General features: G+C 40.1%; 1 protein-coding gene and 1 long non-coding RNA gene across 6 annotated transcripts in view; one reads left to right on the forward strand and one right to left on the reverse strand.

Annotated features, from left to right (window-relative positions):
- Window positions 1–1,127, reverse strand: part of LOC134910039 (uncharacterized) — a 90,555-nt gene extending 89,428 nt beyond the window's left edge. The window contains exon 1 of the long non-coding RNA XR_010176098.1: window positions 923–1,127. This is a non-coding gene — a long non-coding RNA (uncharacterized LOC134910039). The remainder of the gene's footprint in view (window positions 1–922) is intronic.
- On the forward strand, window positions 476–20,912 carry ZBTB18 (zinc finger and BTB domain containing 18). Of its 5 annotated transcripts, none has more exons than XM_063917589.1 (2): window positions 476–703; window positions 17,454–20,912. In XM_063917589.1, exon 2 carries the CDS (start codon window positions 17,468–17,470, stop codon window positions 19,031–19,033), a length of 1,566 nt encoding a protein of 521 aa, XP_063773659.1. In that variant the 5' UTR covers window positions 476–703; window positions 17,454–17,467; the 3' UTR covers window positions 19,034–20,912. The 5 variants fall into 5 exon arrangements, with proteins under 5 accessions (XP_063773659.1, XP_063773660.1, XP_063773657.1 ...); XM_063917590.1 differs by lacking the exon at window positions 476–703 and adding an exon at window positions 713–849; XM_063917587.1 differs by lacking the exon at window positions 476–703 and adding an exon at window positions 1,231–1,254.
- Window positions 20,913–22,253: the final 1,341 nt, after the last annotated feature.

Genomic DNA, 22,253 nt, shown 5'->3' on the forward strand with positions numbered 1-22,253 from the left:
AAAATAAACTATTCTTAATTTGCACTATTTTTTCCCCACACCTGCCCAAAACTTTTGCACAGCAGTTCAGAGTCCCTGTGCTGCACCACTGGAGACACTGGCGACGTGACGAGCCATTAGGCAATGCTATACAATACTGTACGTTGTAGCAATGTTCTGTCCCCTAACTCCCCAATGTGGAGCCCTTGTCACATCATTAACACTACTGGTTGGAGAAATGGGGAGAGAGCAGAACATAATATAAACGCTGCATATACATGAGAGACGCCTCACCGCCCTACCATGCATTCCCACATCCACTGCCCACGTACAAGAAAAGGCTGGAAGAATCAGCTACTCGCAGTAGCGTGGTGGAAGTAGAACGCTCGGGCATAGGATACATGACAAGCTATATATGACCGCATAGGAGCATCAGCGGCGGAGAGCAGCACTCCCCGCCCCTCCTACCCCGTGAACTCTCGCCGCGCACGCGTACTATCTCGCCGCCAGCCTCTGCTATCCTTCCCCGCTCCCCGCCTTGGTGGCCACCTCTCCTGGCACCTGGCCCACCTCATACGCGCCAGGCTGATGTGTGCTACGAGTGCCGCCCCGGGGCTGTACGCTGGGGAGACCGCGATGACAGAGTGCTGTGAGTCCGGGCATCGCGCAGCGTGACACTGGATCCAGCGGTCACTCGGCCAGCAGTGACCGGGAGCCCATAAGAGTAAGAGCCAGGGGAGACGGACGGGTTGTTCTGAGGGTATCGGACGGTGCCAAGGGCACGGTGCTCCTGCGCTGACTCGTTGCTTCAGGGGCCCTGAGTATACGGAGCAGGTGCCCTAGAGGAGTTCCCTTGCCGCAGCCCCGCAGGTGACCCCCGCACCCCTGCCTCTGGCACATGCCCTTGTCCCCAGCTGTATTGGGTCACCGTTTGTATACTTACTGCATCGTGCTAATTGTGCCTGTCCGCTGCCTAGGGCTGTATGTGCCGTAGTGTGGTGAGCCGCCAGGTCGGTGATAGGCATAGTAGCCCCCTGTCTGACGCTCGGGATTTCTCGATGACATTTATAGATACTGTACGACAGTGTACACTTTCCAAGTTTGGCAGTCCGGGCAGCGGGCGGTCTACCCTGTGCATGCTGCATGTATTCCTCATTACCGTCAGGCTGTTCTCTAGATCAACAGTTCTGCTAGAGCTCTGAGGCAGCTCCCTTATGTCTACTCCGCGTTGTGTTTCTTATCTGTATGTCATTGTCCTCTGTGTTCAACTATCAGGTCTGTACCCTGAAATATCTGTATATACAATATGACACATATGATTAATTTGATATTTGCCAGGCGTAGGGCCTTGAAAACTAGCTTTTAATGATTCCAGCTACTGACAATATCACCTGGAAAAAGCGTGTTTTTTTGCTTTACAATTATTATTATTATTAATGTGTGTGTGTGTGTGTGTGTGTGTGTGTGTGTGTGTGTGTGTGTGTGTGTGTGTGTGTGTGTGACAGTAAATACAATGGTCTAGCTCCCCAAATTATATATTCACCATGACACCTCTTCTATTTGAGGCTACCAGAATTTGTTTTTCCATGCTTACCATGGTCCTGAAATAATTTGGATTACAACTGTAATCTGTATGTCTGCTAATGGGAACATTATTATTATTTTTTCTATTAGAAAATAAAGCATAACTACAGTAGATGTTATGACAGACATTTCGTTGTTGTTATGAATGCCTTTTTAGCTCAGAGTATTTCAGGTATATTTCCTTTGCTGATAATCTTCAAAATGCCAGTATATAAAATACATAGAGACGGATTCCGCAAAGACATGTTAGTATTACCAAAGCAACAATGAGCCTTATCACTTTAATTTTTATGATAATTAACCAATAATTACATTATGTGGAAACTGCTGATTTATGCATCACTCCAGAGTCCCCATAAGTGTTATTGTTGGGTAAGTTCTGATGACATGGAAGGTTGTGGCATATGATTTATGTTATGTTTAAGATGATCCAACTATTCAGTGACCACTTGCACCCTGTGGTTGGTGGCAGCATCATCATCAACAAACATTTAGGGCCATATTTAATTACAAAATTGATATTTTTAAAATGCCATTGTTATATAATTGGTTCCCTTTACAATCATCTGTTAACGTGTAATTGAATATCCAGGTATAATATAAATGTTAATAATAAGTACTGTATTCCAGTCAGGTCATTTTCAAGTGTTCCCTACTTTGTTTTAGCAGGTCATATATTAGAACTAGTTAGAATGTACATTTGTGCACAATTAAGTAAAATCCTCAAAATGCAACATGTGGAACACAGAGCTTAGAACCTTTTAGCAAAGTAAGATTAGGTGGTGCTTGTTTATTGATCCAAGATACAGGAAGAACAGCAGATGATAGTAAATTCAACAAGAGGGTCTTAATTGTATATTAGTGTATAAGGTGTCACAGAGATAGAGTACCTCTACTGTGCCTTGTTTCTACAAGTGTCTGTTTCCATAAGAAACTGGCCCAAATCTGTTAAAACTTAAAGGGGGAGATTCAAATGTTTGAAAAGTCAGTTGGGAGTCTGTTTTTTCCTATCTAATAGACAGGAAAATACAGACACCCAACTGACTTTTCAAACATTTGAATTCCACCCAAAAAGTGATAAAGTGGAGAGTGATAAAGCTCCAGCCAATCAGCTTCCTAACTGCCATGCTTCAGGCTGTGTTTGAAAAATGACAGTTAGGAACTGGTTGGCTGGTACTTTATAACTTTTTATCCGTCTTCACTTTATCACTTTTTAAGGCTTAATACATTTGTGCCAAAGGAGTTTATGTACTAAGCCTTGGATGGAGATAAAGTGGACGGAGATAAAGCACCAGCCAATAAGCATCTAACTGCCATGGTACAGGCTGGGTTTGAAAAATTACAGTTGGTAGCTGGTTGGCTGGTACTTTATCTCCGTCTACTTTATTTCTATTTGTACTAACCCTTGCCAGTAAATCCCGCCACACATCGCAGTGACATCGCGCTCATACTAATTGCATACAGATGTATCCACTTACATCTAGCCCCTCTGCATGGTAAACAGCCCTTCTATTCATACCATGCCATGACTCGGTAGCACCAAGCATCTTTACGTGCAACTTTTTCCATTAAAAATTATGCAAATAGTATGCACAAGCAGCTTATGCTGATTAAAAAGATACACAGCATGCCTATGTTCCGTGTGCGGCTGTATCTGCATACGAAATGGTACATTACATTATTTTCCTAAAAACACTGTAACGTAGGATTTTGTATGCAGAGTCTTCTTGACACATTTTCAGCAAAAAAGACGCCCAACGTTAATTGGAGTTGCACGGGCCCTGCACTCACAGCAGGCATATCCCGCTACGTGGCGTATTGTGGCAAGATGTATGAGGACACATCTGTATGTACTAACATATGCGATTAGTACCTCTCCTGATACGAGCTGCCTTTTGCGATAGCGCCAGTCACTGGACGTCCAGGTTTATGAACCGGGAGCCCGTCTGCACATGCACGGCATGACACAGTGACCATAGGGGATGCTAGAGGGAACCGATCAGATCCCTCTGACAGCACAATGCGGAAAGAAGCCTATTGGCATCTATAGCGTGGCGTTACCCTCCGCACCGAAGTCTGGCATTGTCGGGTTTAGTACTTATGGGAAATGCGGTAAACCCCCCCCCCTCCCCCAAAAAAAAAAATAAAAAAAAAATGTTTTACTACATTTTCCCTTTAGAACATCTTGCCCTTAATGTTTTGTTATTGGGTGTGGAAACTGCTAGTTTATGTATTGCTTCTGAGTCTCCCATAAGTGTTAGTTTTGGGTTAAGATCTGATGACATGGAAGATTGTGACTTATGATTTATGTTTTTAAGATGAACTATGCAGTGACCACTTGCACCCTGTGGTTGGTGTTAGCATCATCAATAGGCATTTAGCGGCATATACAATTAGTTGAGTTAACCTGATTTGTGAGTTAACGCAACTGGGTGATATTCAATTAGTTGCGGAAATTAAACCACATTAATTTTCAATAGAATTTAATACAGCTTTCTCTAACGTCCTAGTGGATGCTGGGGACTCCGTCAGGACCATGGGGAATAGCGGGCTCCGCAGGAGACAGGGCACATCTAAAAAAGCTTTTAGGTCACATGGTGTGTACTGGCTCCTCCCCCTATGACCCTCCTCCAAGCCTCAGTTAGGTTTTTGTGCCCGTCCGAGAAGGGTGCAATCTAGGTGGCTCTCTTAAAGAGCTGTTTAGAAAAGTTTTTTTTTAGGTTTCATTCAGTGATTCCTGCTGGCAACAGGATCACTGCAACGAGGGACTTAGGGGAGAGATCTCCAACTCACCTGCGTGCAGGATGGATTGGGATCTTAGGCTACTGGACACTGAGCTCCAGAGGGAGTCGGAACACAGGTCAGCCTGGGGTTCGTCCCGGAGCCGCGCCGCCGATCCCCCTTACAGACGCTGAAGAAGACGGCAGAACGGAGGTCCGGAAACAGGCGGCAGAAGACTTCACAGTCTTCATGAAGGTAGCGCACAGCACTGCAGCTGTGCGCCATTGTTGTCACACGGCTCACTGACCTAGTCACGGAGGGTGCAGGGCGCTGCTGGGGGCGCCCTGGGCAGCAATATAAGTACCTTATTGGCAAAATAAATACATCACATATAGCCATTAAGGCTATATGTATGTATTTTAACCCAGGCCAGTTCTTAAAAACCGGGAGAAAAAACCCGCCGAAAAGGGGGCGGAGCTTATTCTCCTCAGCACACAGCGCCATTTTCCCTCACAGAAAGGCTGAGGGGAAGGCTCCCATGCTCTCCCCTGCACTGCACTACAGAAACAGGGTTAAAACAGAGAGGGGGGGCACTGATTTGGCGATATAAATATATATTAAATGCTATAAGGGAGGAACACTTTTATAAAGGTTGTCCCTGTATAATTATAGCATTTTGGTGTGTGCTGGCAAACTCTCCCTCTGTCTCCCCAAAGGGCTAGTGGGTCCTGTCCTCTATCAGAGCATTCCCTGTGTGGGTGCTGTATGTCGGTACGTGTGTGTCGACATGTATGAGAAAAATGTTGGTGAGGAGGCGGAGCAAATTGCCTGTAATGGTGATGTCACTCTCTAGGGAGTCGACACCGGAATGGATGGCTTACTTGTGGAAGTACGTGATCATGTCAACACGCTGCGAGCCGGTTGACGACATGAGACGACCGGCAAACAAATTAGTACCTGTCCAGGCGTCTCAGACACCGTCAGGGGCTTGTAAAAACGCCCATTTACCTCACGGACACTGACTCCAGTGTCGACGGTGAAGAAACAAACGTATTTTCCTTTAGGGCCACACGTTACATGTTAAGGGCAATAAAGGAGGTGTTACATATTTCTGATACTACAAGTACCACAAATAAGGGTATTTTGTAGGGTGTAAATAAACTACTTGTAGTTTTGCCTGAATCAGATAAATTAAATGAAGTGTGTGATGATACGTGGGGTTCCTCCGATAGAAAGTTATGGGCGGTATACCCTTTCCCGCCAGAAGTAAGGGCGAGTTGGGAAACACACCTTAGGGTGGATAAGGCGCTCACACGCTTATAAAACAAGTGGCGTTACCGTCTCCAGATACGGCCGCCCTCAAGGAGCCAGCTGATAGGAAGCTGAAAAATAGCCTAAGAAGTATATACACACATACTGGTGTTATACTACGACCAGCAATCGCCTCAGACTGGATGTGCAGCGCTGAGGGGGCTTGGTCGGATTTCCTGACTGAAAATTTTGATACCCTTGACAGGGACAAGATTTTATTGTCTATAGAGCATTTTAAGGATGCATTTCTATATATGCGTGATGCGCAGAGGGATATTTGCATTCTGGCATCAAGAGTAAATGTGATGTCCATATCTGCCAGACGAAGACACGACAGTGGTCAGGTGAGGCAGATTCCAGACGGCACATGGAAGTATTGCCGTATAAAGGGGCGGTCCATCGGACCTGGTGGCCATGGCAACAGCTGAAAAATCCACCTTTTGTTCCCCGAGTCACATCTCAGCAGAAAAGGACACAGTCTTTTCAGTCTCAGTCCTTTCGTCCCCATACGGGCAGGCGGGCAAAGGCCAGTCATATCTGCCCAGGGGTAGAGAAACGGGAAGAAGACTGCAGCAAGCAGCCCATTCCCAGGAACAGAAGCCCTTCACAGCTTCTGCCAAGTCCGCAGCATGACGCTGGGGCAGTACAAGCGGACTCAGGTGCGGTAGGGGGTCATCTCAAGAGTTTCAGCACGCAGTGGGCTCACTCGCAAGGGGACTCCTGGATCCTACATGTAGTATCCCAGGTGTACATTGGAAATTCGAGACGTCTCCTCCTCACAAGTTCCGGAAGTCTGTTTTACCAACGTCTACCTCCGACAGGGAGGCAGTATTGGAAACAATTCACAGGCTGTATTCCCAGCAGGTGATAATCAAAGTACCCCTCCTACAACAAGGGAGGGGGTATTATTCCACACTATATTGTGGTACTGAAGCCAAACGGCTCGGTGAGATCTGAAATATTTGAACACTTACATACAAGCGTTCAAATCAAGATGGAGTCACTCAGAGCAGTGATAGCGAACCAGGAAGAAGGGGACGAGATGGTGTCACTGGATATCAGGGACATTTACCTACATGTCCAAATTTGCCCTTCTCACCAAGGGTACTTCAGGTTCGTGGTACAGAACTGTCACTATCAGTTCAGACGCTGCCGTTTGGATTGTCCACGGCGCCCCGGGTCTTTACCAAGGTAATGGCCGAAATGATGATTCTTCTTAAAAGAAACTTGGACGCTTTCCTGATAAGGGCAAGGTCCAGAGAACAGTTGGAGGTCGGAGTAGCACTATCTTTAATAGTTCTACGACAGCACGAGTGGATTTTAAATATTCCAAAATCGTAGCTTTTCCGAGGACACGTCTACTGTTCCTAGGGATGATTCTGGACACAGTCCAGAAAAAGGTGTTTCTCCCAGAGGAGAAAGCCAGGGAGTTATCCGAGCTAATCGGGATCCTCCTAAAACCAGGAAAAGTGTCAGTGCATCATTGCACAAGAGTCCTGGTAAAAATGGTGGCTTATTACGAAGCAATTCCATTCGGCAGATTTCACGCAAGAACTCTTCAGTGGGATCTGCTGGACAAATGGTCCGGATCGCATCTTCAGATGCATCAGCGGATAACCCTATATCCAAGGACAAGGGTGTCTCTCCTGTGGTGATTACAGAGTGCTCATCTTCTAGAGGGCCACAGATTCAGCATTCAGGATTGGATGCTGGTGACCACGGAGGCCAGCCTGAGAGGCTGGGGAGCAGTCACACAGGGAAAAAATTTCCAGGAAAGTGTGATCAAGTCTGGAGAATTCTCTCCACATAGATAGAGCTAAGAGCAAAATTATAAGGCTCTAAACTTAGCAAGACCTCTGCTTCAAGGTCAGCCGGTATTGATCCAGTGGGATAACATCACGGCAGTCGCCCACGTAAACAGAAACGGCGACACAAGAAGCTGGAGGGCAGTGAAAAAACTGCAAGGATTTTTCGCTAGGCGGAAAATCATGTGATAGCACTGTCAGCAGTGTTCTCTCCGGGAGTGGACGACTGGGAAGCAGACTTCCTCAGCAGGCATGACCTCCACCTGGGAGAGTGGGAACTTCATAGGGAAGTTTTTCCGCATGATTGTGAGCCATTGGCAAAGACCAAAGGTGGAAATGATGGCGTCCCGCCCGAACAAAAAACGGGACAGGTATTGCGCCAGGTCATGAGACCTTCAGGCGATAGCTGTGGATGTCCTAGTAACACCGTGGGTGTAACAGTCGGTGTATGTGTTCCCTCCTCTGCTTCTCATAACCAAGGTATTGAGAATTATAAGATATAGAGGAGTATGAACTATACTCGTGACTCCGGATTGGCCAAGAGGGACTTGGTACCCGGAACTTCAAGAGATGCTCACAGAGGACTAAGGGCCTGGGGAGCTAAGAAGGGACTTGCTTCAGCAGGTACCATGTCTATTCCAAGACTTACCGCGGCTGCGTTTGACGGCATGGCGGTTGAATGCCGGATCCTGAAGGAAAAAGGCATTCCATAAGAGGTCATACCTACCCTGGTCAAAGCCAGGAAGGAGGTGACCGCACAACGTCATCACCACATGTGGTGAAAATATGTTGCGTGGGTGAGGCCAGGAAGGCCCCACGAAGAAAATTCAACTAGGTCGATTTCTACACTTCCTGAAAACAGGAGTGTTTTGAGCCTAAAATTGGGGTTCTTTAAGGTTTTAAGTTTCGGCCCTGTAGAATTTCTTCCGAAAAGAATTGACTTCAGTTCCTGAAGTCCAGATTGTCAAGGGAGTATTGCATATACACCCCTTTTTGTGCCTCTAGTGGCACCGTGGGATCTCAACATAGTGTTGGGATTCCTTAAAATCATATTGGTTTGAACCGCTCAAATCTGTGGATTTGAAATATATCACATGGAAAGTGAACATGCTGTTGACCAATATCTCACATGGACAGTGACCATGCTGTTGGTCCTGGCCTCGGCCAGGCGATTGTCAGAATGGGCGGCTTTGTCTTACAAAAGCCCATATTTAATTTTCCATTCGGACAGGGCAGAACTGGGACTCGTCTCCAGTTTTCTTCCTAAGGGGGTGTCAGGTTTTTCACCTGAAACAACCTATTATGGTGCCTGCGGCTTCTAGGAACTTGGAGGACTCCAGGTTACTAGACGTTGTCAGGACCCTAAAAATATATATATATATATATATAGTTTAGGACGGCTGGAGTCAGAAAGTCTGACTTGCTGTTTATATTGTATGCACCCAACAAGATGGGTGCTCCTGCGTCTAAACAGACGATTGCACGTTGGATCTGTAGCACAACCCAACTTGCACATTCTGTGGCAGGCGTGCCACAGCCTAAATCTGTAAAGGCCCACTCCACTAGGAAAGTGGGCGCATCTTGGGCGGCTGCCCGAGGGGTCTCGGCATTACAACTTTGCCGAGCAGCTACGTGGTCAGGGGAGAACACGTTTGTAAAATTTTACAAATTTGATACTCTGGCTAAGGAGGACCTGGAGTTCTCTCATTCGGTGCTGCAGAGTCATCCGCACTCTCCCGCCCGTTTGGGAGCTTTGGTATAATCCCCATGGTCCTGACGGAGTCCCCAGCATCCACTAGGACGTTAGAGAAAATAAGAATTTACTTACCGATAATTCTATTTCTCGTAGTCCGTAGTGGATGCTGGGCGCCCATCCCAAGTGCGGATTGTCTGCAATGCTTGTACATAGTTATTGTTACAAAAATCGGGTTATTCTTGTTGTGAGCCATCTTTTCAGAGGCTACTTCGTTTTGTTATCATACTGTTAACTGGGTTCAGATCACAAGTGGTACGGTGTGATTGGTGTGGCTGGTATGAGTCTTACCCGGGATTCAAGATCCTTCCTTATTGTGTACGCTCGTCCGGGCACAGTACCTAACTGAGGCTTGGAGGAGGGTCATAGGGGGAGGAGCCAGTACACACCATGTGACCTAAAAGCTTTTTTAGATGTGCCCTGTCTCCTGCGGAGCCCGCTATTCCCCATGGTCCTGACGGAGTCCCCAGCATCCACTACGGACTACGAGAAATAGAATTATCGGTAAGTAAATTCTTATTTTTTTTCTCACAGCCCCAAAGCAGGAGAAAAGTTGGGGGAAATCCCTATGGTAAGGTAAAAATTTAGGACCACTGGGACCCCCCCCCCTCTGCCCCCCCCCCCCCCCCCCCCCCCCCCTAATGATTACAGTATTTAGGCAACTAGAAGTTTTTAATTAGCTTAATTTGACCAATAATTACATGTCATTTTTGGAGTGAAATTCTGCAAAGAGCAGAATAATGGGTTAAAAGATGTGGGACAGGTATATGGGGGTGTTGTACAGTATGTATAGGACAGGTGTTTTTAACATTGCAGGTGGGAGTTACAGGTGTGTGTGTTTTTTTTTTAACCAAATTTTAAAAGTGGCTTGAAACAACTCAAAAATCAGCTCGCAGGCATAAAAATTTGTTTTAAATTTAACTAGAGCATTTATTTGCCGAAAAACACTTGCTTTCTATAATTTTGTCATCGTTGTTTAAAAATAGAAAAATCAGCTGTATGAAACCTTTTAAGAGTCCCATATATTTTGCTTTTGCCCAGTGATATACATTTATGTGGTTATCCAATATTTATTTTCAGTTTTTTAGGATACAGGCTTACTCCCTTTCCCCCACATAATTAAAGTGGTTATTAAGAGCCAAAATGACTGTGCAAGTTTTTTTTTCAGTTGGATGGTTCATGAATTGGGAGCGTGCATAACTGTTAATCAGAAATTGGGCACGAAAGGCATGTTCATTTCAGCAAGAAAACTCTCGCGGACAATTGTTTATGCTCCTTAGGGTTAGATTTACTAATGCTTCTAAAAATGAAAATTGTTGATGTTGTTTGAAGCAACCACTCAAAATCTATCATTTTCAAGGATGCAATATAGAAATTATTGCTAAAATCTGATTGGTTACTATGGGCGTCAACACTGCTTTTAATTTTTAGATGCATAAGTAAACCTACCAACTCCTTAATTTTATGATAGCGATGCTTCAACAAAAGATGAAATCGATCATTTAACATTAAATAAAGTGGTTCCTAAGAATACCATTATATTGACATTTACCTTGAACGGACTAAACTAGAGTCCCTGTGCTGCACCACTGGAGAGTGTACCGGCGATGTGACAAGCCATTAGGCAATGCTGTACATTGTAACAATGCGTCTGAATCCATATTAGTGCCGCCAGACCAGTTATGTTTAGAAAACAAGCGTTCATGCCTTGATGCCTTTGACGTGACAAAATACTCATTTTTGTTTGGCACAGTGTCTCTCTGTTTACATTAACCTAGTAGACCACTGCTTGTAAAAGTTCTGTGACTTTTGCTGCAATAAAGTATTTGTAGATGTAGGAAATGGTGTGTACTGTACATTGCAACACACTCATAATATACTACTACCGATTTGTAACGGTTCTGTTCTCAAAGGCACTGAATGTTCTGTTTAAAGGTGTGTACACATGATGAGATAAATCGGTAAGATTTTGACTATATAGTCAAAATCTTAAGTAAAGTTAGTGCATATCTCAAGGTATTAGGCAGCTTGCGATACAGATTCGATCCCGATGCGCGCTCCTGTGGGGTCGGTATCGTAAGGCTAGATAGACTGTGCAGGCAAGTCAATCTTGTCTATCTAGTGTACAGTCTAGTACAAAGTATAGGCAAAATTGGCACTTAGTCAAAATCTTACATAGAAGAAATCTCAAGCACAGATAGTCAAAATCTGTCCTATCTGTGTTATCTGGGCTCTGGGGGAGGTCAAGGGAAATCGCATAGTCAAAATCAGGCATAGCAGGGATCTCACCGTGTGTACACGCCTTAAGACTATCATTTGTAGCAAACTATTCAGAGTTGGTCATTTGCTTTACTATACATATTAAACCCATGCATTGGTATGTCACTTGAGGATTCCATGCTTTAGCCCACAGGCACCCTCAGGTAATTGTCTGTCTGAAACGTTAATGTTTGCCTTCATCCCTGGTCCTCATCATATACCAATAAGATGAGCAATTTTTATGGTATGCTTCACCAAAAGTTCTCCACAAATAATGGGTCAGCGAACGTTACGGTCTACTTTTCTGACTATTGTAGCAGAATATTGGGCATCATGGCTTGCACAGAATTATTATACAAGTCTGTATGTATGATGGAATGTTAACTGCTACCTGACTCATAGCTGCATGTAAGTAAAATCACCATTTATTTCTAATGAACTTTATGTCAATGCTTTACCAATTACAAGCTGATACGTATGTTCATACATGTCAGTATTATCATGGGAAAGCACAGTTTTAAAAATACATTTACTAGTATGTATTTATATGTGTGTAAAGTGTGAATGCAGGGTATGGAATAATTGCATTCATGTAATTGAAAATTCACTTTCTTATAACTACGATAGATGCTATATTGCAGAGTACACCCTGAGGACTAAATGTAATTGCCTGCGAGAAGCAGAAAGTGCGGGATTTCCTGAGAGTCTGGCAGGCAATCATTTTACACTGCATAACCAGGGTGGTTTTGCCATGTAAGTGATTGCCACTTTAAAAATCTGCCCAGACTCGCACTATATCCCACACTTCCTGCTTTTCGCAGGCTATTGCATTTAGCCCTCAAACACTGTTACACCTCTTTCAGACCGCCTGAGGCAAGTCGTACCCGGGAGCCTGACACGGGAGCTCCCAGGATGCGACCCGTCTCAGGCGCCCCACCGCCGCTGTCTGCAACTCGGCATATTGCCGGGTTGGTGACGTCAGCGGTGATGTGGCAGGAGCGGTGCTTGGAGATCACATGATCTCCAAGCTCTGCCCATACAAACAGTGTGAACGGGAAACGGGGCGCATCTACCCGCTCCCATTCACACCGCACTGCGAGCCCGGTTGAACACGAGTTCAACCCTGCTCGCTACCAGGGTTGAAATACCGGGTCGCCTGACCCGGTATATTTCCCCTGGCACCTTTCAGACCACAGAAGAACATGGGTTATGCACGCTCATGTGCCAATAACCCGTGTTCAAAGCTAGTGGTCTGAAAGGGGTATTAGATTACTTCAAAAGTAATTGTGCAGAATTACCAATGCTCTTCTCCCACTAAATAATTATTTTCTATACACAATCATTATTTATGTTTACTTTGTATTAGAGCATCCGTTATTGATGTCTTTAGGTCTGTCTTGGATAAAATTATATGTTAAATATTATTCATTTTGTTTTTTGATAGTAATTTATAAGTATTTCATAGTTATTTTGTTCACAACTGTTGACCCAACAAAATGCAATTTGATATGATGAGTGTAGGAATCTTCTTTGACCACATTTGCAAGGACTGCAAGTACTCTTTTGTTTTCATTTTTCCAAGATCAGTACAGTATGATCAGCAATCAGTACAATATTTAAAAAGCTACTTCTATTTTACCATTTTTTGTAGATAATTATTTTCAGTCTTAAAGGATTTTTTTGTTGTCTACAACCTTTTAGCATAAATTCTCAGAGGGCCTTAATATTAATAATAGATATAGGGCTTTGTAAATAGCAGTTGTCTCATTTGTACTTGTATAATGTGTTATCTTGTATGTTTTATCTTTTATGTTTTTTTGGTTGTAAAAAAAAAAAAATCACTAGATTGCACAGTAAATAAACATGTATTAGTGTTTTAGGAATTAATTACTATGCTTAAAAAGTGGTATCTTCATGGCTCATGTAACTTCCCTAAATTATTCAAATCTATTTTTTTGTTTTCAGACTTTTATTTTGTATCCAACGTATATTTCCTCTCTACAGTATATAGCCTTCCACACATTCCACCAGGTATATTGTCATAACAATCCATTTAGATGTTTCCCTTAGTATATCAATTTAAGCCTGAGCTTCAGCTGGTTTTATAATCTCTCCCTGGATTCTACACTGATATCAGTTTCTTGTATTTTTGTTATTCTTTCTTTCTTCCTACTTTCATCTTAATTCATGTTAGATGAGGGTGTCCTATTGTTATTGAACTACACTTGAATTGAGCATATGCCGGCACACATTAATTGCTATAACTCCAGTGTATCAAAAATATTTTGGGGGAAATGTCATGTTGACTACTGTATTGCTCGGTATGAGTAGCAGTATACTAGGCGAGAATTACTGATCAAGATTTTCTGAGAATAAAACTTACTCAGTGCACTCATTTTTCTTTATATTGTCTTAGCATCATTGTCTTTGAGATTGTCTATATTATGTGGATTTTGGCTATTGTTCTATCTAATGTGACCAATTAAAAAGCCAGTTCATTATTCACTTACCTAATGTTTAGTGTTTGTTTATGTGACAATCACAGATGTGAGAGCCATAAACAGAATAGAAATGTGTGCTCTTACACTACAAGGTTGCAGTGCTATTTCATCAGCCACTTGCAAGGAGAATTTGATCTTTTTGTATGCACAATTGCCAGCAACACTCTCTTAACCCATTCAAGACGTGTTTCATCCCATATAACCTGAGCAAGTTTCCCAAATTCTCTCTAGAATTCGATTTTGCCTGGATTCATTTTTTTCTTATATCTTAGCCTACCCTAGTGATTTTAGGAACATATTTTTCACAGCTGTCATTTTTTTGTTTTTTAAAGTAAATTTATCTCATTATTTTTGGAATTTTCCAGGGCAAAAAATGGGGGGGAGGGTGGCTTTAGGGTAATAAATTGGAATATGATTTCAATCCCTGTTATGTCTTTGTGGTTAGTGTAACCCAGCAAAATATTATCCGATGTACGTATAGGGATAGCAAAGCTAATATGAGCACATTATTACAGATTGGACTGAGCACTATATGCATATGGACTGAGCATTATATGTATATGATATTAATTTTTTGGTTTGTTTTTTCAGTTCCATTTTGAACTTTTAAAACAATTCGCATGTGTTTACATACACATTCGTCCTGTTCTATGGAAACCCCAGTGGTGACATCATAGAGAATTCCAGGAGAGGTAGAAAGGGGGAAATCACTTCCCATACACAGTATTCTAACATTACTGTGCAGTAGAAATCTGGTGGGAACCCCTCAGCCACTCATTATACAGTAGTTCCTGGGTATTACACATGGACCAGCGGCTGTCATTAATTTCTATGTGAGCTATCTGAAAATCATCAGGATGTAACTACTATACTGCCTAAGCCATATAAATGCGCTGCGCGGCACGTGTTATACAGAGGGGTTAGTGCTGTCAGAGCAATGATGGCCACTTAAATATCTTGATTTAGGCCACATAAAATTATTTATTTTGTATATGTATAAAGTTTTGTGAATCGATTGCTAGTAAAAGTCCACCTTTGTTAATCAAAATAATATCTCTATCACTATACTAATAAACTATAGTTTTATTACTGCCATCAGACATTCAAGAAATAGAAATGTAAAGCATGACGAATTCCAAATCAGTTTTGTTTGCATTCGTTTTCTCAAAGGGGACGCATGAGTTTTCTCATTCTTATTAGCACAAAAATTATATATATATATATATATATATGTTTTTATATATATATATATATATATATATATCTATCCTGTGTATGTATATATATATATATATATATATATATATATCTATCCTGTGTGTATATATATATATATATATATATATATAGGTGTTTTAGGACTGTTGTAGGTCTGGTTCTTCCTTTGAGCAACATGTTGTGGGAGTGCATGTCTTCAGTATATGAAACCATCAAAAATTGTGTGAAGTTGTTAGAAATTCCATAATTATAATAGTCCATATGTTAAGTTGGTATGTGAAGAAAGTTTAGAGAAGAGGAAACTTTGAAGTTTTTGTTTATATAAACTGAAGAAAAAAGTTCTCCTAAGAAAAAGCTGGTGGCAGGAGTGTAGAGGAGCAGCATATGGCATTAAAAGGAGCACAGCTGGAGGTAGCATTTCCATCTGAACATGATGTCAGAGCAGCTGACAGCTTGCCATCCCTCAGCCTTTTATTCTAACACACAGCCAGGGACTTAGTGTGTGCAGAGCTGTGTGGGGAAAAGGTATCTTATTCCTCTCTAACATCCTCTCCACTTTGCATCTGTTTGTCAGTCTGGTTTTTTTTTGTTTTGTTTTTTTTTTCTGTGTTTTTTTTTTTTTATTTCTTCCTTTAGTCGATCTAAACGACCGCACACAGCACTACTAGGAGGGGAGGACATAAACAGGTCTATGTATAAAAAAGGTAGGACTTATGGTAAATGAAATTGTCTCGTCATGCTGTATTGATTAGTAATGTTTACTTTCTAGTTTTATGACAGTTAAATAGGGTACATTAAACATGAAATTATCATACAGTGCATATATATATATATATATATATATATATATGAAACAGAATTTTTATACTGTTATAAATGTTCCCCAAAATAACTTGCTTGTTCTCTCCATTTTATTTGTTAAACATCATTATTTATGTGCTGTGCTATATTACTGTGACTTGTACTTTATTAATCATATTGTGAAATGTGTGTGCATGCTGTATATTGTGTATATGCCTAATGAAACCATGCACTCTCTGCGCTGAACTTCTAAGCGGTGTGTTGATCAGTTTTGATCATTTTGTCATGGGATATTTGTAGAGGTAAAGTTGACACAGTTGGGGAATTTGTCGCTTGTAAAAATTCTAAATTCCGTGCTGATAATTCTAAATTCAGTGCTGATATGTGTTATGGCTTTGCCCGTATTCGTGACACTAGGGTACGTTTATAGACAAATCTAGAGAGACTTGCAGGCCGAATCAAATCTTGCAGTCAATTTTAGCTAGTAAAAATATATATATTTTTTACATTACTTCTGTGATATTACAAAAGTACTTCACTACATTTTTACAGGATAACATGGTACACACTTTTGTGCTTCTATCTATGTATATATTGCATTTTTGTATTATTAGTGCTCTGGACTGGTTTATGTACTAGCAAACTAATTTAGAACTTGTAGATTTGAGCTGCTTGAATTGGCCAGACAGCTGTAATCGCACTCCTCTATTCTTAATCTCTTTATCTGGGCAGCAGCTGCCATATGGCCACTGTCAGCTGGATCAGATGTTTATAAGCTTCCTTCTTCGTCCCTCTGTCCTTTCAGCCTACTAATTTGATCACAGCTACCTTGTGAGCTGCCCTCCAATCTTTATTTTTAGCCCTCTTAAGGATTAGGATTGATGTGGGTTACGGGGCACTTAAAGTGATTGTATTTATTAATCTTTTATTTTCTTTAGCATGTTTTTTTACATAGAGTATCAGTTTTATATTGTCAAAATTCACACAAAGTCTTGTGAAACTTTGCAGAATGTTATGTTAAAACAATACACAGTTACCAAATCATTTTGTGTACACCTTTGTTGCTTTTCTATCTGTATTAACCATATTCATATTATGTCAGACTGAAGGTACGGTTTTATTATGGGTTTTTGTTTGCCATATATATTTAAACCTCATGTTGTTTTAGAAGTTATTGGAAATATATATATTCTTTTTTTTGCTAAGTCTGTTTGTCTTTACTTTTAAATTACCCCCGGCCCTGATTTAAAAAAAAATATAAAATAATTGTGGACGTATGCCTGTAAATTACATATAACATTTTTTTCTTTCTCTCTCAGATTTTTATATACAATAAGCAAAATATTGCACACTGTCGCCTAGCATTAGTACTGTATACCACCCAGCACTGTAAGGATACACACTTACTGTAGTACATGCGCATTGTTCAGTTTGAACGTCTATCAAAGAAGCATTAGATGTATTATGTTGCTGTTGTGTTAAAAATGTATTCATTTCTAACGCCGCATATTTGTTGTTTAGGTTATGAAGACAGTATGGATTTCCCAGAACATAGCAGACATTTGCTACAGTGCTTGAGCGAGCAGAGGCATCAAGGATTTCTATGTGATTGTACCGTTCTTGTAGGAGATGCCCATTTCCGAGCTCACAGAGCTGTGTTGGCTTCATGCAGCATGTATTTCCACCTCTTTTACAAGGATCAGCTAGACAAAAGAGACATTGTTCATTTGAACTGTGACATTGTTACAGCTCCAGCCTTTGCTCTCCTGCTCGAATTCATGTATGAAGGGAAACTCCAGTTTAAGGATCTGCCCATTGAAGATGTGCTTGCAGCTGCCAGCTATCTCCACATGTACGACATTGTGAAAGTCTGCAAAAAGAAACTGAAAGAAAAAGCCACAACAGAGGCAGACAGCACAAAAAAGGAAGAAGATTATTCAAGTTGTTCTGATAAAGTAGAGAGCCTCTCAGATGGTAGTAGCCATATGGCAGGTGACCTGGCAAGTGATGATGAAGATGGTGAAGCTGAAAAGTTAAACATTCTGCCTGTTAAAGGTGACTTGACAAATGAATCTGAGAACATGTGGCTAAGATTGTCCTCTGATTCAGCAAGCATTACTCAAAATAATGCAGAATCTGAGAAACACGCAATTTCTGGAAAAACAGTACCTAGCCCCTGCAGCTCTGCCGGCTCATTGTCCGTGAGGTCTAACACTTCCATGAGGGATATAGCAGACTCAGACTGTGTCCTGGACCTGTCTGTGAAATCCAGTGTTTCAGGAACTGAACCGTTGAGCAGTTCATATTTCTCTTCACCGGAAACACTGAGAAACAGTCTGGTTCAGGTGAAAGTAGAAAAAGAAATTTCATGTGAGGAAAATGACATAGATGCTACTGAATATGACATGGAACACAGCACTGTGAAAGAAGGTGTAAGCTCTGATGTAAGGACACAATATGAGTCAGTCCACCTGGGCCCTGTAAGGGAAGATTCAGTCTTAAGAGAGTTGGATCATGATGAAAAAGCAAGTGATGATGAAATGATAACTCCAGAGAATGAGAGAGTTCATATAGAAGGTAGTATGGACAGCAGTCTCCTTCCATTTGTGTCAAACATACTTAATCCTGCAGGGCAAATCTTCATGTGCCCACTGTGCAACAAAGTCTTTCCAAGCCCACATATTCTACAAATCCATTTAAGTACACACTTTAGAGAACAAGATGGCATACGTAGTAAGCCCACTAATGATGTCCATGTCCCTACATGTTCCCTCTGTGGCAAAACATTTTCCTGTATGTATACCCTTAAACGTCACGAAAGAACTCATTCTGGAGAAAAGCCTTTCACATGCACTCAGTGTGGAAAAAGTTTCCAGTACTCCCACAATCTGAGCCGACACGCTGTTGTTCATACAAGGGAAAAGCCACATGCCTGTAAGTGGTGTGAGAGGAGGTTCACACAGTCTGGAGACCTATACAGGCACATCAGAAAATTTCACTGTGAACTGGTAAACTCTTTATCTGTTAAAAGCGAAGCATTGAGCTTGCCTGGAGTGAGAGATTGGACCTTAGAAGATAGTTCTCAAGAACTGTGGAAATAAATAGAATGTATGTGCATACACTCATACATGTCTTAGAATGATATGTATGCACGCATACATATATGTAGACATATGCACTGTCACTATATTTACCAAGGTATTAGGTATCCCTCCACGCAACCTAACTTTTTAAATTTACAAGGAAATGTTAATTTTGGTATGCAAATATAAAACGAGCCATGTTGTTTGTAGATTCTAAATATGAATGTCTTATTTATCATGCCTATGGAAAATGCTCATACAACATTTGAAAGCATTTGTTTTCCTAAAACTATAGTTGAATATCAGTGTTGCACTTTAGCAGAATTTCATATCCCGAGTCTATAAACTAAATAATGAGTTTAAAAGATTTTGAGTTCATTAGGGAGGGAACGGGGGGAGGGTGATATTTACTTTGCAGACAATGATCACTGGAAACTGTCAGGTTACATTATTTAATTTTCACATAATACTCATATATAGCATTTCTGTGGTAAAATTACTTTTTAAAGGGAATGTTTCTATTGCTGAAACATATCCTATACCTCATTATTCTTATATTAACAAAATAAATGCTTTCCATGAATGCATCCATGTAGGGTGGAGTTGAAATTGTTTTTCACAGTATCTACAGTCCATAGCATTGTGGGTAAAAATGGTAAGAGATTGTGAATTTTTATGTGAAGACAAGATTTGGGATAAATAAAAGGATTGGGAAGCTAAAGAAGTATTGAACTTGGCTTTATAATGTATATGTTTTGTATAACTTAAATTGATGAGGTGGTGTCAAACAACTTGAATGCTGCTTTTAGTTTACTCCTGTTAATTATTAACTTAACAGAACCGCATGAATAGTTTTTCAATTATTAACATTGCATATTTGCCGGAGAGTTAAGTTGAAAATACGTTCTTTAAAAGAAATATGCTGTTAACATTGCAACTGAAGATACTGTAAGCAAGTGCACTGTGTTGTGTGTGTGTTTTCATTTTATTTATTTTCTCTATTCAGGTAAATTGTGTCCACACTGTATGACAATTTTATCCTGCATACCTTGCTTCAAGGAAAATACACCTGTTTACAGTATGTGTGCAGCATTCTTTAGTAAAGAAAATCCTCTGCATCCAAGCAAAACAGAATATTGAATATGGCACTTCATTAAAAAACAAATAACATTCTTTAAATTAAAAGAAAAATTGTATTCTCATTTGACAACTTTACTTGAATTAATAGTCAATATGATACAGATATATGCAGTCATATATGTCCAAGCAGTTTGGTGCCTGGTTACTTAAGCAATTTGTAAGTCAAGAGAATACATTTCTATTACACAGTTTCTTTGGTAAAAGTACAGTATAGATGTAATAGGATACAAGTATGTAAAAAAAAAAAAAAAAAAAAAAGGATCTATTTTTCTTCTGGTGTTTTCTTTCCATTTATTTATTTATTTATTTAAAAAGGAACACCTCAAGTATTATACAGTGGTTAAGGTAAGTGCCATTTCCACTAAGTGTGCTGCATTTTGATTATTTCATCAAAATTACTGCTAGAATGAAAAGTGCAGACTCATGTCATTTCAGCATTGTTTATGTACTTGAAGTTTTTATATCAATAATTTATTAAGTCATTTTCATTGAATAATACAGAAAAGACAATCAATGACAATGTATAGGCAATGCTTTTTTTTTCCTTTGCTTTTATTTAGCATTTTAAAGTTCGCTCTTTGTGAATATTACGTTTAAGAATAAGGCCGATGTCTAGCTTTGACAATCACTGTATGCTTTGTTTTCCAGAAAAGGGGAGGGTAATTTATTATACTGTTTTAATTTTGTACTTTGTGTGTGTTCAGTACATTTTTAAACTGTGTGCAAATTTCAATAAACTATATACACTGGAAAAAAATGTTTTAGAATTTGTTTTCATAAATGTAATAAGAGCATTTCGACTTTTTGTGGGTGTTTCAAACCAGGACTGAAATTATTGGTAGGTTAAAGTCAGTACTATGATTCATTGTTCGGTCATCATAAATACCTAATAATACTTAATTTTTACTTATATCTAGTAGAATATTATATTTGCAGTTATGTGCGTGTACTGTAAATGGCTTAGATACTCAAGTCTTTTGTCTATTAAACTTGTTGAGAAACCATGCTTTATATTATAGATTTTAGTAGCAGGGGGATAATGTTTTGTGTATGTTTAATAATCATATTAATGTACAACTAATTAAAACCTTTTGCATGGTGCAGCATTAGAACCTTCTGTTACAACTTGTGTACTCAGTATTGTTACAACCCTAAAAAAGTAACGCTGGAGGTAAGGCTGACAAACAAAGACTATTAGTCTTTATTACTTATTTCATTACACTTTGTAGTCCTACATTCTTAGTATAGGAATTCTTCTTTCGCGCCTGAGTATTTTTTATTAGCTTACCAGAGGTATAAGTTTTGTTATTTCTTTATATGTGTATATATATATATATATATACTCACTTTAGTGAACACCGCTCAGTATTTAAGGCAATCAGTACATAAAGTATAGTTTAGTCACATATGTCAGATAGATATAAATATATATTTTTGACAGTGTTAAACCAAATAGACAATTTAAGTTGGATATCTCATTTTGTAGTAGAGTTCATTTATGTTTTTATATTTTATTTCTTACTATTCAAACCCTTGGGAAAACTAATTTTAAAGGTAGATAATCATGCTGTGCCATGAAGAGAATTTTTTTTAAATTAATAATCATATACTATAAATAAATAATAAAAGTGCTTTATTGCAGTAACACACTAACATGAGTATGAGAGGAATATCTGTTTGTTACCACTTATTTTCACAAACCGTTTCTCTCACATGTCCCATAATTTATAATTGAAAACAGCATTCATTCTGAATTTACTTTACATACTTATATGATGTGTTTAGATGTAAAAAAAGACATCTTAACCCATTACCTACTAATGATTTAGCATCTGTAGCAATACACATCAGACTCCAGAGTCCAGAGTGTATGTATGTGTGTGTACAATATAAATGTGTGTGTGTATGTATGTATGTATATATATATATATATATATATATATGCATATATAATTCCTTTTGGTGCTTGTATAGTTGTGGCATTGAATAGGTTAAACTTCTGCAATATTTTGTGCAGTGTAATTTAGTGGAATGTCGAGAATACTGTGTCAGAGTATGTATAATACGTTAATTGTGTCTATCATATATATTTCCTAAA

The sequence above is a fragment of the Pseudophryne corroboree genome, chromosome 4, assembly GCF_028390025.1.
Source record: "Pseudophryne corroboree isolate aPseCor3 chromosome 4, aPseCor3.hap2, whole genome shotgun sequence".
Lineage (NCBI taxonomy): Eukaryota > Metazoa > Chordata > Amphibia > Anura > Myobatrachidae > Pseudophryne > Pseudophryne corroboree.